This window comes from Diplotaxodon limnothrissa, linkage group LG14, assembly GCF_057381915.1.
Source record: "Diplotaxodon limnothrissa isolate DT_005_m linkage group LG14, D_limnothrissa_male_GT1.1, whole genome shotgun sequence".
NCBI classification, from domain to species: domain Eukaryota; kingdom Metazoa; phylum Chordata; class Actinopteri; order Cichliformes; family Cichlidae; genus Diplotaxodon; species Diplotaxodon limnothrissa.
In genome coordinates this window covers 28961584-28981042 of record NC_140609.1, presented here as the reverse complement: position 1 = coordinate 28981042, position 19459 = coordinate 28961584, and the positions used below count along the sequence as shown (strand labels likewise).

Genomic DNA, 19459 nt, shown 5'->3' with positions numbered 1-19459 from the left:
ATATTTCACTAAAACATAATTCAGCAACACACCTTGTGTAGATCCAGTTTATGATTTTAAAAACTCTGCAATGAATTAGGACATTATATGCAAGCTTAACATTGCCAGTGTGTAACATTTCACTTGCTAAGCTGTGCTTACCTTTGAAAATAGTCTCCCGTCTTCTCCTTTCCTCCCCTTCTTACATCTTTATCCATCTCTCTGTGTCACATATTGACATGTTTCCTCACGATTTTACATTTAACTCACAGACACATTTTGTCAGACTGCACAAAATAGTTTGTATGTTCTTTGAGCTGTTTCTAAAGGCACGTTTGAAATTACATAGCACATAAAAACAATGATCCTCCTCAGTAGTTAACCAGATCCTTGAAGTTTTGCGACCGCCACTTTGCATCTGCACCATTAACACATTAAAAGGTACACGTATGTCCATGATGTCGCTGGAAGCAACGCCAGGCTGCAGCACATGAGAAATGAACTCTTGATTCTTCCGACACATGATCCCCTGGTTACAACTCTTCAACATGGTTTTGGTTCATATGTGAGGATGAGGATCAGATTATGCTACTTTTCAGCCTGTTTTTAAACTCGTGCTGTTACGCTATCACAAAAAAAGACTGTTTAATTCTGTGTTTAACCATAAAGCCTGGCTAGCATACCAGTAATGCCCTTGCAGTTAGCTACAATGATAAATCCATTCCTGTCTTTCTGGCTGTCACATAATTTTTCTCCTTAGGTCAACTTTTACAAGGTTTTTATCATTCAATCATCTATCATTGCTTGTATTAGAAATGTAATAAAAGTTCAACATTTGTGGCAGGGGGTTGGGCAGGAGTGTGGAAGGTATTGTCACACTGGTATACAGCCTGCTATAGCAAGCCAGGGATTTTTGTAAGTTTGGCCTACGTTTCAGAACCGTTACACCTCCGTGAACTCGCTTGTCAGGTATTTTGTTGAAGAGAAAATAGGTTTGCGTTCAATTGTAAAGGGGAATATAGTGTAGCTGTTTGAACTTATATTTTAGGGAGCAGGATTGTCACAATATATAGTGTTTATTGATTAATTCACAGTTAACCGTTACACAGTTTTTTCAGGTACCTGGTAGATTGTGGTGATTCCTCTATGGATTCAGCCTGTGGCAGTGTGCACTATTTTGCACTGACTTTAGTCACAGTGTAGGTGGGATCCACACTTTTCTGATCTGCATGTGCACTATCCACTCATTATTTGCTGTGGCTTGTTTTTACACAAGGGAAACTAAAGGTCTAATATATATGTTACATTAAAACATAGATCTCATTTCCATTTTTATATGCATTACAATCCATCAGTCAGAGGTAATGTGCTGAAAAAGATGGGGCTTCAAACCTTTTTTTGCATTTTCTCATGTACTCTCTCATTTACACATTCAGTCATTGTTGTCCTATCTGAGCAGTTATTCTTGGACGTATTCTTAGTCCATGCCTGTTCAGCAGTATTACATGAAATTGTCCTCAACCACATTAGCATGTAGTAAATATTACCTATTTACGATAAACCTTTAATTGACTGTATTGTGTACTTGTTGGACATAATCTGTGGCTGTTTTTACCTATTACCTTCCTTTTGTCCTGAGCCTGAGACCCGGCAGCAGAGTGGAATGAAATGGGTAGTTCATTGCATCAGACAGGTCTGAGGAGCTTTTCTCCACAGGAGGTTAATTTCTTATTGCTTGCCGCATTCACAGAGTTCATTTTGAATCATGTTAGTTTGCCTGTCTATTCCCATTATCACTATCTGAAAATGCAGGCGTTTTTTCCCCCCCTCCACTTTGTAAATGTCAGAATGCAATAGAGGTGTCTGACAACTCGGGCATGCAAATGTGCTTTTGATGTTTTCTTGGGGCTGTGGCTTAGAGTGTTGTTCCTCCGCTGGTGTGAATCTGAAGCATTAAAACGTATTCTCCATTCTTCTTACGCTTTTTTGGCTCCTGCCGGATAAATATAGCACAAGGTGACTTTTGATTCTCTTCCTCTTTCTCTCCAAAGACAGGGGAAACAAAGCAAGGCTTTTTGTGTGTGGGGGGTTTGGTGTGAGGTGTAAGTTACGATGACAAGGTCCAGGGTCTGTCAGTGGCAACAATGCCAGTGTACAGAGAGTGACTCAGATGCTTACAGCACTTTTATTCCTAGAGATACAGAACAGAACCGCTGAGCACACTGAGCACACATTGGTCACATGGAACCTCAGATGGAGGGCTCTGATAAAGCTTAACCATATACAGCATCCAACTCGGCTCATCTCTCCTCTCTCTGTTCTCTCGTGCTCTGTTTAACTCCCCCTCTCTTCTTCACCTCCTCCACCCCACCCATATCTACTACTTGCCACTTTCTTACACTCGTTCTTTGTCTCTTTTTCTTCCTACCCTCTCCTCACTCCCTACCTTCGTGGGCAGCAGAGCTTACAGCCCATCTGGCACTGACTCACAGGGCCCACTCTGAGCTGGGGGAGATCAATAGTGACAAACACTGCACATGGCTCTTATATTAAAAGGATTAGACATGGCTGCAAACAGACAATCTACACGGCCTATTCACGTATCTTTGCACTGTGCGTGTGTTGACATGCAGTCCCTGTTGTTAGAAACATAAATATTTAAGATACTTTAAATATCCAGACAGAGATGCTTGTTCCACATTTCAAATGTATTTTTTGCTTCTGTGTTTTCTGCCTGCGTTGTGAAGTCGAAGGTCAGAATCTGGCAACTGACAACGTGACGGTGATTGAGGGGGAAACGGCCACCATCAGCTGCAGAGTGAGGAACAACGATGACTCCGTCATCCAGCTGCTCAACCCCAACAGACAGACCATTTACTTCAAAGACGTTAGACGTAAGTGCCAGTGTGTCTTGCACACACACACACATACAGACAGACACACACACACACACACACACACACACAAGATGTCTTTCTGCTGTGAGTCGTCATCATTCTTCCTTTTTTGAAGAAAAGCATTTGTCAGTTAGCGCCTGTATTGTGTTTGTAAGCATGAAGGCTTGAAATGCAAACTTGTGGTCCTTGTTTGCACCAAGGACCATGAGTGCAAACAATTGATGGAAATAGAAGAAATCCAATTTCTTTTAATCCTGAGTACCAGATACCAAGAATATTTGTACTGTCAGTTTTAGAGAATCTTTTTTTTTATGTTTATGACTTTTATACAGTAGTTTGGCACTGGTAAGATAAGCCTGGTCACTCTTGGCATACTCCCGCTGGTATAAATACTTTCAGGATTTTGATAGTTATGCACAGTATCTGGGGTTGACATCTAGTAAACAAACAAAATAGATTACTTCTACTACTACTATTGCTCTTTTATTTTTGTCATTTTAAATCATAGCTGCTGAAAGCTGGAGTGTGTTGATGTGAGGACCCAAATGCAAGGACACAGAGAGGCAGAGTTTAAAACAAGAAGTGACTGACAGAAATTCAATAAACATAATCCATGAAAAAGCCCAAAGGGAAAAATAAACAGAAATCCCAAACAGGTATGAGATAAATCCAGAAACACTGGGCGATAACTAGGAATTAAAGACAAACATGGACTCGGAGTTAGGAGTAAACGATATAACACAACAGAGGACGAAAAAAGACTGAGTTCATTTATACAGACAGGTGCACTGAGGGGTGACCAAAGAAAGTGGAAACAACAGGGGAACAAGAGACAGCTGAACTAAACCTAGATAAGAACAGAACAGATTAAAACACAGTATAAAACAAATGGGGAGACCAAAACCACAAGTAGCCAAAAACAAACAAACAATACTACTAGATATCAAAACCAAAGCAAACAATAATCAAACACAGAACAAAGCAATTTGAAAAACTGGAACTTTACTCAAAAGTCTTCCGACTCAAAGACACGCGGTCATGATAATAATATGACCCTGTGATAATAGTCCAGGATACGGTGCTCCCACTTCCTGGAATAATCTGCAGAAGGAGCTGAAATTGTCAGAAATGGTTACCTTGGGGGAGTTTAAGTCAAATTTTAGAAGAACAAGAGAATACCTCTTTTAGTCAGTGCGACTGTTTTTAATGTCGCTCTTAATGACCTAATGTCGTATATTGTTTTTCACATGTTTGTGTGGAAAATTGCATTTGTTTTTAATTGTTATGTCATTATGTGGCGTATGCGTGTTTGGCTTTTGCTGATTTTTACCTGGATAAATAAAGGAATAATAAAATAATAACACATATGTTAAATGGCCTGCATTTGTATAGCACTTTTCTAGTCCCTAAGGACCCCAAAGCGCTTCACACTACATTCAGTCATTCACGCAAACATTCACACACTGGCGATGGCCAGCTACACTGTAGCCACAGCTGCCCTGGGGCGCACTGACAGAGGCGAGGCTGCCGGACACAGGCGCCACCGGGCCCTCTGACCACCACCAGTAGGCAGACATGGGGTTAGTATCTTGCAGTCAGGAGGCAGCCTGGGATCGAACCACCGACCTTCTGATTAGTGGCTGACCTGCTCTGCCACCTGAGCTACAGCCACCCCCTATTCAATTTATCCTAATCGTATTAATAATAAGCAAACTAAGGTTATAATAATGGCTCTTCTTCCAGAAGACTATGGTGCAAGAATCTGTCTGGGTATAATTTAATCTGCAATGTGTGTATTAGTTTCCATGTTAAATACCCACTTTCAAACTTCAACAACAAAAACTGTAACCTAAGAATTTTTTCCTCACTGTCAAGTGGAATAATTTATAATCTATTGCAAAAAACCCCCAAAAAATTCTATTGAAAGTTACAAAATTTACCTCCACTTGTCATGGGCTGGGTCTGTGACCCGGTGTTTGAGTTCTTATATATTTTGGTATTCATTTGTGCCCTAGTTTAGTTAATCTAGTTAATTTCGAGGTTGCTGTTTAGTCCTTTGTTTCTTAGTTGTTTATGTCATCTCCTCCTGTATTCAGTCTCCCTGGTCCGTGCGTCTACCTGTCATGCGTCATGTCTGTGTGGTTATGTTCAGTTCAGGTCACGTCTAATCCCCATGTTTCCTGTTTTACTTTGAAAGTCTGTGTCTAATGTCAGTGTATGTAGTTTCACTTTCCCTGTCCTGTCATTAGGTTCATGTGTATCAGCTGTTCCCCCTCATGTGTTTCCACTTCCCTTGATCATCCCTTATGTGTATTTAGTCTTTGTGTTTCATTCAGTCTGTGTCGCGTCGTCTGTGTTCCCACCCTCCATGTTTTCACAGCCAGTCTTTGCAGTCATCGTCATAGTTCTCCGAGTTTCCATAATTTATCACAGTATTAGTTTCCCAGTTAAGTTATAGTTTAGTCACGGTATTTCTGCTTTGTTTGAACTCTGTGTCATCAGCCATAATAAAGGCTCGCTTTCAGTTTAAGTTCACTCCCGTCTACTCACTTGTGTTCGCACCTGGGTCCACCACACACACCACCGCACGGCCTACGTCCACAGACCGTGACACCACTTAAGCAGAGCAGAGATGTTTAGCTGTCTTTCTTTAATGTTACTCAGATGTGACAGCCTGAAATGATCCTGTGCATTTCTCACCGATATTTTATTTTTTAGTCAATTGTCAAAGAACACAATAAACAGAGTAATCATAAACAGCCTATTCCTGCAGCATAGTGGAACATCATATTTCTCCTCATTAGCTTGTCCACAACATCTCGTCTACACTCTCGTCTAGACTTTTTGCTTATTTTGCTTATTTTGTGCGATTGTTGCACGTAAAGAGCTGCAATAATTGTAAACACATCCCGTTCAAAGGAATTGTCCTGTGTTTGGCATTACTGTGAAGATATCAGATATCACTAGAACATCAGCTCCAGCTTTTTGTCAGATTTTCTGTCCAAACATGATTCCATCTGTCCTTGACTTTCTGGCTCTTTTACACAAGTCATTAGGCTAAGAATACTGCAAGATTGATATGAGATAATTAACAATGCTACCATAATGGGAATACTTTTGTGTCCTTGTCACTGTTCGATTTTACGATAATCTCTTAGATTAGGATATTGAACATTATGATTATGCATGAGCATATGGGCTACTTCTACTCCGAACTGAGTTTTTGTCTCTGCTTTTTTTTTTTAAAACTTGTTTATATCTGGGATCTGAGCCAAGATTCAAAGTGAACGAGGAACACCCTTCATTTCGGTCTATATTGCATCCCAGCTGTTTCACAAGTCTAGGTAGTGAGACGTGTGTTCCATTTTCCACTAGCGAAGAGCATCGGGGGAGTTTGAGTACACATCTTTGTCATATTTGTACAAAATGCCTAAAGCTGTCTCACAATATGGCAGAGAAGAATGGACTGTAAAATAGCAAAGATCATGTTGTGCTCTACACCTAAAAAAATATTTATTTTGACACCAAAGAGCAGATAGAAAAGCAACAGTGAATAATTCACTGTTACATCACAGAGACAATCAAATTTAGATCAGCACTGCTAAGGAAATCTTTCCATGATGTTAAGACAACATTTTCCTCTTCGTGCTTTGTCGAGGCGCTCCAAGCGGGCCTATAAACGTGGCATTTTCTCCGCCTAACTCAATGCAGTGCCGCCTTCAATTACAAAAAACAAGCAGTTTTGTTTATCCACGATTAGATCTGAGTATATGTTTGGCTGGAGTGTTTCTGGTCCGCCGCTGCATATTTGTGCTTCTGGTAATGGGGTTTAGTGAACCCCATAGCAGCGCTATTCTAGGCTCTGTTCCTAAAGGACTGCTGGTTCTGCTGGGACCCCCCTCGGCCAGTGGCATTGTTACCTGTCAACGGGGCCGCCTGACACAGTGGCAGATCTTTGTATACAAGGAAGTAAACAGCAGTGACACAGAGACACACCAGGAGCCAGAACAGTGGCTACAAGCAAAGCGGCAGCCGCAGAAACACAGATACGCACAGAAATACCAAAACGATAACAGCTTTACAGTACCAGTGAAGGCCATTTAAACAAATTTCTGCTGCAGCAAATAAAGATGAATTATGTCACAGGTAGAAGCGGAGCGAGTCTTGTTAGGGTGAGCCATTTATTGTGCCAGATACATGCGAAATGACATGCAATTTGGCAGACTTGTCATCTGAAATGGGAAAAATGAGCCTTTATCAGCGAAGGTGGACCTCTTTGGATGGTGATGCAATTGAACACCATTATTTATTCACTGCATCTTCTCAGGAGTTGTCTGACTTTGTGTTACAAAGGTTTAAAATGATACTGCCGAAAGGCTTTTGTTTCAACGTCAGACCTGGTAGGTTTAGAGCTTCTGGAAACTGGTTGCTGTTACAGTTATAAGGCTGTTATAAAGACTTTTTTTTTTAATACAAATAAAGTGAGAGCGTCAACCCAATGTGACAGTGTGAAAGGGTTCATTCATAGTTAGGAGTGTGCAGAGAATTACCAGCCAAAGCTGCATCTTTCCTAGACTTTATTGAGCTTTACAACAAGTTTCAGCTAATTGTTTAGCGGTCTAGCAACAACTTTACCACCTTGTTTCACTTTCATCAATCTTCACGCATCAGTAAAAAGCTTAGGAGTTGGCAGAGATCTAAACCCAAGCAGCAATAGACTAAGCGCTGGATTTACAAGATTCTGATGCCTAGAAACTCCGTGCAAATGCCATATCACTGCTTTGTCGTAACAAGTACGCCGGTTATAGCAGTACTTCTTTACGACGTGAAGAATTGTGGCTGATTGAAATATATTTGACTTTAATATGCAAAAGCTCAGCCAATCTACTTCATAAGTATGCGGTGGGGACCTGGCACCATAAGCGAGCGTTTTGATTTAAATGTTCCTAAATTGTGATTGGAGCACAGAAATATGAGACATCCCCCTTTTCCGCTTCAGCCCTACTTGTAATGTACAGGCACAAATACTAAATTACTGATATAAAATATACCACAAGTGTTCTAAATTTGACAGGAAATAAATGTGTATTCATGAAGGACTTCATAAGTAGGATACTGTGAAGCATCGGATCATCGGAGCATTTAGAGAAAGTCCAGATGTCACTCTCTTTCTAAGTGTTCAAGGACCATAACTTAAGGCCCATTCTAACTAAATGTGTCTTACAGATTGACACAAGTAATGTGATTCCAAAACTGTTTATAAATTGCACTTTGATTATGAAAGGCTTTCCAAGAAAAGTACAAAAAGTACACAGATCATATATATGTATTCTTACCAATTTTTTGATTCATTAAATAGTTCCGGCTGCTGGTTGGTGGACCTAGTACTGTTGTGCACAACAAATGTGATTACAGCTCTCAGTTTTGATTAGCTCATCACCATTTCAAAGCACCAGAGAAAGGATGTCCAATCCTTGAATTTGACTTTCTGACTTCCTGATGAGAGCAGTCTCACTGGCTGCTGTGATTATTGATTTACTTGTGAGTTTACATGATGAACAATGGACTGTTTGTTGCTATTTTTTGCCAAAATTGTAAGACAATTAACTAATTATCTTTCTTTTAAGCTCTTTGAGTTGGAATATGTTCTACTTTAATATTAATAAGCATGATCTTAGACTGGATAACATTTTAATGTGAGATAATTTTTTTTCATAAAGCCATCATATTTCCTGATATTTAATAGGCTAATGAATGTAATCATTAGACATATTTTGGTGAAAATATGCACATTCTAATAAACAGCAGACACTGTGCATCATCCACGCTCTTATGTAAGCAGCGAGCCAGTTATGAAACAGCTTTGTGTAAACTGCCATCAGCATCTCACAAGTGAAGGGTTTCCCTCCCTAGCAGGTGCTCGGATTCTCAAAGTGCATCAGTGTCATTGTTTCCCTTTGAGGAGAGACTTTCAAAGAGCTCTCAAATTATATCAGGGCATGAGGTTTCATGTTGACACTGCCCCGAGACCTTGGGTAATGATCATGATGCTAAGTGTAAAGCCTGATGGGAATAATAAACTCCCTGCGCTTTAAGGGGGCTGAATTGAGTTCGTTAGCTCGACAGATGCAGAGAGGGCTTGATAAAGAAGGCAGGTCAAAACATCAAAAGGGCTCCCAATCAAATCAACCAAAGCTGTTTATGTAAAAGAGTGCTCTGGGATGAGGGCTGACCTAAATGAAACGCAGTGGGTAAAACTCAGAGATGGCTAACCTAGTTTGATGACATTAAAAGAAATTTCAGCCAGTCTATACAGGCATTAGTATACATATTCTTGTCTACTTTTGATTTAGAGTTTGAGGCATCCGAGCCTCTCTTCTTGCACACAGTGATTTCATTCATTATGTATGTTTGAATGCCTCTCCTTTTTGTGGAATATGTGAGTTTGATGCATCCATCCATGACCAGCCGCAGCCCATTTTAAGAGTTCCTAGCTTGTTAGGAGTCTTCATGAGCACTCTTCACACTTTCCTTTCTTTGCGAGTGCTCTTCGGACTGTAAAGCTACTTTATAAATCAACTTGTATGAATCATTTTGAAACTCACTTTTCTTTTACTCAATTAAGGAGAAAGCCCACAAAAGAGCAGCACTCTGCCCACCACATTCTCTCCTCAGTCTCATTTTCTACTGTCTCTTTTGTCTTTCTCCGTCCTCTCTCTCGTTCTCACCACTCTCCACCACTTCCCATTTCCCCCACCCGTCCCCCTTCTTTCTCACCCCATGTCCCGCGTTTGTGTCCCTGTACTCTGTATCCTCACTGTCTCTGTCTCACATGTATCCCCACAGCTCTCAAGGACAGCCGGTTCCAGCTGGTGAATTTCTCTGACAACGAACTGCGGGTGTCTCTGTCCAATGTGTCACTCTCCGATGAGGGACGCTATGTGTGCCAGCTCTACACAGATCCTCCTCAGGAAGCCTACGCAGACATCACTGTCCTAGGTAGGTGTGAGGACACATGTGTGAACCTCACGCGCACACAGTCTTTTGTTTTATTTTGCTCCATTATAGACGGTGAATATGAAATAATAGTAATCTTTGATCCTGTTATCTTTAGCAACTGAAACAAAATGTCAGCCAATTAGGCTCTCGCGGTGCTCAACAGCATAACGAAAAGGAGCAGATGCTGAAACTGATGGCTCAGACCGCGTTGGTTTTGGCAGCTGTGTTGACTATGTGAATCCCGGTGAATGTTGACTTGGCTGCTCCAAATGATTCCCTATTGAGAGTCAGCTGTGCCACACTTTGATGCTTTGGAGTGAAATTACTCTAGTTATTATACATGCAGACATCCTGGGGGATTGAAAGGAATTAAAAGCACTTTAAAGTAATTACTCTAGTTGTACAATTGAAACCTAGCTGCAGTATTTCTGAACTAAGGGTTGCATTGAAGAGTCCTTGAAATAAGCACCCTGCTGACTTTTTTCTTTCAAGTAACTGAAGTTCAGCAAGTTTGCTGTGATGAGTAATACAAGGGATGAGGGAGAACTGTTCCCCATCCTCTTTTTACACCCATAGGTTCTAATCACATATGCTTGTTTAACATTAGCTTAAAAGAAATGCAAGGAGATAGATTCGTGACTCATGCTAGCTGAAGGTGTTAATGAATGCATCACAAACTCCTTTTACTCACCTAATAAAAAAAAAAACAACAGTAATTGAGGTAATGTGGTTTGTTGGTCCGCCACTTGTTTGATGGATTGTCACGACACTGTGCAGATTATCACGCAACTCATATCAGCTACTTAAGCCCCTCTTGGGATGAATAAAATAAAAATGTGAGTCATATGACCTCTTGTGTAGGCACCTGCAGTGATTAAAATAAGCACACGTCCGTTCATTTAGACAGGTATGATATGAACAACTGCAAAAGCATCTGAAATGCAGACAAGCTGTTACAAATGAAAATATATTTTAGTCTGTAACAGCTTGTCTATTCTAGTAGCATCTAAATAAAACTATATTTCTCATGTGAGTTGGTAGAAATCGTCAAAGTTATCAAATATACAAACGAGTATCAGGCTCCCATTTTCCAGATGGTATAACAAAACTTTAAATAAATGATAATTATATGATTTAAAAATATGAACCAGTTCACTATATCAGCATGAAATGATGATGTGTCACAACCTCACAGCAGAACAAACAAAAAAGATTTTTTTTTGTTTTCAGTTGTTTTCTACTCTCCATAAGGTTAACATTCTAAATTAAAGCTTTGCTTGGATTGTGCATGCTTTCAAACGAGAACATGGAAAAGATTGGATCTCCTTAGACAATAACAGAACACTGCTTAATGTTAGCCTGTAGTTTATCCTTGCCACATTCACACAAGTTTCTTTTCTTTTTTATGAGAAAATAGAGTATTTCTGTTATTGCTTCCCCAAAAATCTGCGAAAAGACTAGATATCTGTCATAGCTGGTGAGGCAACATCATTTTCAACCTCTCACACTAACGGCTACTTTAAACTACTGTGGTGAGTCTTTTAAGTGCCTACTACGATGCCGTTGCTAGCATTCATGCTTGTGCATGCTGTTAATTGCCTTGTGGTGCACCTATGCAGTGCTAGCCACAATAGAAACAAACAAAATCCTGGCTCTTTTTTCCTTCTTGGATCCCCTTTATTTGCAGTAGTGTCTTTTTTTTGTTTGGTATATCTGTCGCTCAAGTTATTCCACTTCTTTGTATAATCGTGTCCATCTCCTTCCAAGAATTCGCTGAGATATGTGAGTCCTTATATTGAATCTATAATTATTATTCCTCATACTGAAGACACAATACTTGTAGTTTTGCCTCTGTACACCACCACAGTGGAGTGTAATTTCAACAATACGTGATTGAAATGCAGACTTACAGGTTTAATTCAAGAAAAAATGTAAATTATTGGTCTAATTGACTGGCAAGTAGTCTCATGGCCATGTGAGGCCTATTCCCTTGTTATTTTATGACAAATACAGCAGACGTGCTGTCATTTATTGCTGTCATTAATTTAATTTTAAATATGAGAAATGTTAATGCCATTATTAGGCAGAAGACAATCAAAGTCCACAATTCGGAGATGCATTCATGAATGGAAATGCAGAGAGTTTAGAAGGTGAAAACCACTAATTACACTCAAGAGCACAAAGGTCAGGTTAGATCTTTGGACAAATGAAATACCAGAATGATGGGAAAAGGATGAAACCTGTTAGACATAGTGGGGGCAGCATTGTGACGATGCGACTGCTGATAGAAGAGATTCAACCAAATGCTGCAGACTGATCAGTACAAATGACCCAAAGTGTACTGCAAAAGCAACCCAAGAGTTTCTTAAGGTAAAGAAATGGGATATTGTTCAATGGCCAAATCAGTCACATGATCTGAGCTCAACAGAGCATGCTTTTCCATTATTTGATACAAAGGTGGCTGCAGTAAAGGGGTAGCGGAGCATCTCAAGGGGGAAACAACACTTTGTGATGTCCGTGGGTTCTAAAAGTTTTTCCATCCAAGTACAAAGAGTCTTTATGTTTATATTGATTTTGAGCCTCTGAAAATGGGGAACTGTGTATAACCAGTTTGTTAAGTTTGTGTGCTTCCATCACATATTGACTGATTAATTTATTGTGATGGTGCACAGATGCAAAACTACAAAAAAATGTATCATCGTCCCAACTGTTATGGAGAGCACTGTAAATCAGTAAAAGCTGAAACTTATGTATTCACTGACGATCAGTGTGAACAGGTAGCTTACTAATAGTGAGGAATAGTGACTTTACCCAGTATTTAAGTATTTGAAACTTTATTGTAAAGTTGTAATAGATTTTTGTCTGTGTGTCTATGTGCTGCCTCTGCCATTGTTCTGGGTCAGTCCCGCCAGGCAGCCCAATCATCGAGAGCCGCGAGGACGTGGTCAGCGAGGGGAACGAGACGGAGCTCACCTGCACAGCCATTGGCGGCAAGCCAGCCGCCTACATCAGATGGATGAAAGGGGAGGAAGAACTGACAGGTCAGTAGAATAACAGCCTCACCCAGTTTGCTTCACATGCTCCAGGCACTTCTTCTGTGAATAAAACGGAATTCTACTCCAAAACATTAATGTGTGTTGTACTGATTATGTTGACTGACACATATAAGAAGATAATCCAGTCTGGCATACACAGCTGCAGAAAGACAGTGCTTGCTTTCTTTCTTTTCTTTTCTTTTTTTTCTTGTGTGTAACCCCCCTCCCACCCGTCCTTCAGCCTGTGCTGCCTGCTCAGCTCCACTATGTAATCAACAAACTATGCAACCGCAACTGCAAGACCTGCAATTCGGGCCTGTGTTATTTTTCTCATAAATTTTCGAAAACATTTGCCTTAAAGGCATTTTCATACTGTAATTTTCATTTCACAGATCCAAGTTCAGATTTAAAATTGCTTAAATATTTACTGGTTACACTCCGTCTCCTGATGGAATATGTTTTCTAAAGCTACTAAACTCTACATCTTTGTATTTTCTTTAAACCATCCATACATAGCAAACATGGTTATTTGCACATTTCTCCTCCATGCATTTTCCGCCTAAGGCCGGCTGTAGGCTGCTCAGAAACAGGGATGTAATGTGGAGTGGTGAGAAAGCCTTATTACCTCTCCGTTATGATTAGGGGGTCATCAATTATTCATGATATACTTATTATACAACTAGGGAGATATTCGTTTTAGTCATATCGTATTTACACAGAGTGGATGTCTCAGAGCTTGTTGTCAAATTATATATGTATTAGAATGGAGAGGATTCATTTGGCTTGTTGAGAGATGAAATATTTAGACAAGAGTGAATCTGAAGCTAAATGCCATCTGTGCCTCCAGTGTTCCCTACAGGAGTCGAAGTCAATTTCTGTTTATGAGTTGTTGAGTGTTGTGTAAGGAAAGAAGAGACAACAGGATGGTTAGATCAGTGAAATGCCCCTGACATGCTGAGCAGGGCTAATCCATAGTGGCAGTGGATACATAAAGAAAGCCAGAAAGTCACGTCCTCCTGTACCCAAGGAAACACAAATCACTTCTCATTATGGACGTGCTAAACAATTCATTAGCTCCCGCTCAGATTGAGATTCACATGCACACATCTCAGTAGTTTTATAGAATCTCTCTGATCATGTTTGTCTTACGTATGTATGTGGGCGAGACAGTCGTGCCGGTAATAAAGAAATCCTTGGCCTAATTTACACACTCTTTCAAATTGGCCGAATTGCTTCTGCAACCATTTATCATGCTGGCAGGTACGGGACTGATGGGCTGTGGCCTGCGAGAGACTCAGCACACAAAATGCTTGTTAGCATAAATGACATCTGCAGTGTTATTTCAAATGTAGTGGAGCCGAGTGCTCGTCTGCTGAGTACAGGAAGAGATCTGTTCTGTTGGACAGCTGCATTTAATGTTTTAATGCTTTTTTTCCAAATTTACAGGCGATCATGTGACGCCACACGCGGAAAATTTAAGAGGAGCTTTGAAAAGTAGCAGGCTTTGGATTTTATAATGAATTTGAAATATTCCATTTATTGAAAACACACTAAAAACTCAAAAGCTGAACTTTCAAGTTCAACTTTGAAAGATTTTGAATTAATATACAGTTTAAAAAATCATTTTGAAAAATTTGAATATCTTAACTGATAAAATAAAACGTTATTAATTTTTTTGCCCTTGTTTTTAATTTGATGCACTTGAGCTGGTTTATTTTTGACTTTTGGAACTTATATGAGCAAGTATTCCAAAGTCAAGGTTTACCTTTTTTTGGTATGTAATGCTATTCTGTCCCCTTTTGTTACTGAACATCCTGGCATCTAAATAACAAAAAATTACATTCGACAATATTACATCAAAAGAGCTGCTTTTAAAATATTTTAATAAATTCCCAATACAGGTCAAATAATCTATTTTTCACTGCTTGTAAGCTCGAGTACATTTCAGTATCACCGTAATGACGTATAGCTACCGTAATGCTTTCTATATATGTCAACACCTGCTTTGTCCTTTGAGCTATCAAAGATCTTTTAACCACTTATCTTGTGGCAAATTGGCACCATTAAATTTCCACCAAATTAACTATTATCTGTTCCTTATTGTGCCCTGTGGTGGCCTCGGAGACCTGCCCAGGGCATACCCTGTCAGCTGGGATCGGCTCCAGACCCTGAATTGGATAAGCAGTTAAGGAAATGGATTGATGGATGTTCTTTATTGTAATGGATGCAGAAACAAGAGTAATTTAAAAACCTGGCAATTCTCAGACAGGTTCTGGAGTAATGAGCAGTGTCTTTCTGTTTCTGATTTCTAAGCAAATTTATGGATGTTTATTTACGGTGACATCTGAGATAATGATATCCTTGGTAACTGTAAGTCACACTGAATCTTAAAATATGTGTTGTGTCTCAGAGTATCAATTTTGACAAATTGTAGCAATTGAACACCGAGGGTTTAAAGCATTTTAATCACTTCTTTGTGCTTTGCGTCACAGGAGCCCCGACTGCTTACTGTACAGGTTAAGTCACTCACAGTGTATTTTCCTTACATCTCCAGGGTCCCCAGCGTAACTCGCCTTATCTTATATCGAGTGAACGGAGCAAGTTAAAAATCTTTATCATTTTCATTTTCTCTGCATTGCTAATCGAAATACCTCTAGCAGTTTACTGTCTAAGCCTCGCCAAAAGAGCTTGATCACTGGTGGCTCTGCAGTGTGTTGGCAGGCAGAAGACCCGGGTTAGAAACTGACTGAAAGAAAATGTCACCCTGAGAAGCGGTTATGCTTGATTGCACTGGGATTGATCAGTGCTCGATGCTCACAAGAGCGTTTGATTTGACATCTCTGCTGCAACTCTCAAATCTCCTCTGCATTCAGATTTGAGTCCTTCCATGACCTGATGCACGGTTGTTTTCCTCATCTGGGTCTTGGATGACACTGGTAATTGACAAGCGTTGGTTGGCCTGTACATCATTAATAACTCTGTATGAGTTGTCAAGATGCGGTGCAGAACTTTGTTTCCCCATGATTTTCTACTGGTTTTCGTTTTAAAAGAATTTAATAAGAAGACTCGAAACAAAGCAGAACTGATCGTAGAAGTCAAATTAAAGACGCTTTTGTTCATGAAAATGCCAAGACATGGGTAAGTGGTGCTATTTTCCTGACCTTGAAAAGTGTTGCCTGTCCCTTTGGTATTTTGTACTGTCAAATGAAAGACACAACACCATGGGACTTTCAGGCAGACACAGTTACACAAGGCGGATTGGGGCTAATTTGGCAGAAAGTCCTCTTGACATTGCACAGAGACAGCTCTTTTTTTTTTAAGGCGGAGAGGTTGTTACATACCACAAAAAAGCAGAAGAAAATAAAATGACATAAAAACCCATTTGTTTTTACTTGAATCATCAGTTACATCAGCCAATAACTGGATTTTCAGTAGTTACTACAAAAAAAGTCACACATATCGTACCTCTTCTATCTATTACATAGGATTCACATCTGCTTCATAAGCTAACTACTGTTGGAGCAAACATCAAGATAGCTCATTACCTTTAGCGTTTCTGACAGAACTAATTGCAAAAGCTGTTTTTAATAATAAATTCAGCGATTAAATCAAGATTCAAGGCAAGGCAACCAAGGCATAAAAAGCAGGTGTCACGAGGGTGTCAGATTCATTTCTGATGTTGGGGTGACAAAAAAAGTTGAACTGCTTATCTTAGAATAAAAAAAATACATAAACACTGCCTTTATCACACAGTGTCAGTCACAGAGTCAAATGGTAATTTTCCCTGACATGTATAATGACACAGCTTCACCTGAAGTGACGTTCAAAAAGCTTAAAATATTTTGATACAACACACAAGATTTCTCAATAAAGCAGTGTGCCATATGATTTAAGAGCTGGGTTTATGTTAGTTAACATAAGTGGCCAATAATGCAAAGATGTAAAACTGCTGTCCTCTCTCCAGGCGCTCATGCTCAATGTGTCTCAGAATAAAGTGGCATTCCTGTAGTCGGCCTGTGGCCGCACATGCCCACCTCTGGGTCAGAGCCCATTTGCTCGATCACATAAAGTGAACAGCATTGGCAGTAGTGTTTTAATATAATTCATTCTATTATTTTCTAAAAATTTCTATAAAATCACATCAATCAATTCATCAAATTATGTCATCACTCTACAAGTTTTTGCTATCCAGCTGATTATTTCCCACAAAATGCAATTAGCCTAAAATGATTATAAAAAATTAGATGGGCACCAATTACGGCTTAATTTGATTAGTTCATTATTTTGCCACAATTTCACGTATTTATTGATCACTTAATCTCTTTATAAAGAAAAACTGTACTGTGCGAAGCTTAGTCATTTCTTTATATTTTGCTGCCAGACTTTGTTGTAATTCTTTTAAGTGTCTTTGAACAACAGTTCTCCAGAATTTCTGAAGGCATTTCAGTTTTTCTTTAGGCACTGGCTGCCTGTTCCAGTCATTTTTAGTCCAGTCCAATTTTCAGAGCAATTTTTTTATTATTTGTTAAGCGGTTTAACGCTGACCTATAAATCATTCAATAAATAATTTAATAAAAAAGCCTCCTAACTCAAGGGATGACGTGTGTTGCATCTGCACATAACAGGCAACTTAGCAAAGAATCAATATTAAATTGTATCTTTAAGTACTTTACTAGCAGCCTGTTACAAAACCGTATCATTTGTTCCCATTTCTTTAGTTCAATCTATGACAAATGCCAAAGATAACACCGTTTGACAGGCATAAAATAGATCTTTGCATTCCCAAAGAACTATTAACTAAAACCACTTTGCAGTTGTTATGCACGTGTGCAGTGTGTCATTAAAACATTGAGGAAACTGGATAAGTGGTGGACAAATAAGTGTCAGTCTTACAGCAGATGGATAGTATCTAAAGGGCATACCCTTAAGAAATGGGACAAATTCCAGCAAAGATCTGAAACACAGCATGAGAGCATCATCTGATCCATCTAATGTTCACTGAAGCCTCATCAGAAATGGTCTCAGTGGAAGGGTGGCTATCAAAACTAAAAGGCTAAGGTATCCCAAATTACACAAGAATTGGACTGAAAATCGGTGGTAACAGTTCATATGGAGTGATGAATTCAAAAATGAAAAGTTTGGTTGAAATCACTGTCAATATGCATGGTGGAGGTCAGGAAAGAGGTACAGTAGTCACTGTCTTACAGCCATCTGGAGGTTTTTAGGCTTTGGAGCTGCATTAAAGCCAGTGGTTAACGGATCTTGTTAAAATTGATGGAATTATGAGCATGGAAAATCAAATTGTAAACCACCATGAAATATCCTCTGGAATGTGTCTGATTGGCAATGACTTCATTTTTCAGCATGACAATGATTCTAAAAACACTGCCAATGCAGTAAAAGCATACCCGGATAGGAAAACACACAGTGGCCTCTCCAGAGCCTGGACCTCAACATCAGTGACGCAGTGTGGGATCATCTTGACAGACATGAGAGCATAAGACAGCCAAAATCCAAAGAAGAGCTTTGAATGTCCTTCAAGAAGTCTGGAGAACTATTCCTAAGGATTACAAATTACAAATTACAAGAACGCCCGCCTAAGAGAGTTCATGCTGTGCTGTAGAATGAACGTGATCATGCCAAATATTGACTTTCATACTTGTCAGAATTGTGGAAAGTCTGGTTTTTTGCCTTATATGCTGTATTTGCATTTAAGTTTGTGCATTTACCAGTTCTTACAAAATATAAAGAAATAAGGGGTTGGCTAAGGCTTTTACATTGTATTTAAAGAATTCCAACCATATATTTAATTTATGGTGTCAAATCCTGAAACATTTTCATCAAGTTTTCTTTATACTGTGCAATTATGAAACCTGGTAAGACTGTTATTCATCAGTCTTAAATGTTGGTAGCCTGTGAGATCTGTGAGAGCCTGTGTCTGCTACTGGCCAAGTTGATTTTTTCCACCAAGGCACCAGAGTGCCAGAATTTAAAAACAAAATAAAACAAAATCTCACAGTGTGACTGTTGCTACGACCCATGGCCACACACCAACCATTCACAATACGACATGGTGTGACACAGGATACACCAGCCAATTTTGTAAGTGAGTTTTGAATGAAGCTTGAAAACACACACACGCAAACTCTCACACATAGAGACACACTTTTCTTTGGCCAGGACAAGGTTGTCATGTTTTTAAAGCATCTTCTCTCATACTGTATGCACCTTTCTATTTACGATTTGACATGCCTCAAATTGATATTGTACACCCTGTCAGAGATTGCAAACCAACATTTTATTCGACACAAACATAACGTAAACTGCCGTGATTGTTGTTATCGCACGCTCTAAATGCTTCACTGTGATTTTATGAGGCAATTAGTGCGACTGGCCGAGAGAAAAATGGCTAATCACCGCATCTCTTCAGTTTACACTCCACTTCACCCAACTCTTTGGCGCGCAGGGCGCTGCTCCTGGCAGGTGTGCTTGGAAATGCCCTCATTGACCTTGTGATTGTATGGTGACAATACGGCTCTTAATTGACTT

General features: G+C 39.6%; 1 protein-coding gene across 3 annotated transcripts in view; it reads left to right on the top strand.

Annotated features, from left to right (window-relative positions):
• The window catches only part of cadm1b (cell adhesion molecule 1b), a 185518-nt gene that overhangs the window by 133953 nt on the left and 32106 nt on the right, over window positions 1-19459 (top strand). For all 3 annotated transcript variants that reach the window (XM_085371763.1, XM_085371761.1, XM_085371764.1), the window contains 3 exons: window positions 2727-2873; window positions 9723-9875; window positions 12779-12916. In XM_085371763.1, coding sequence (XP_085227889.1) covers window positions 2727-2873; window positions 9723-9875; window positions 12779-12916 — 438 coding nt within the window. The remainder of the gene's footprint in view (window positions 1-2726; window positions 2874-9722; window positions 9876-12778; window positions 12917-19459) is intronic.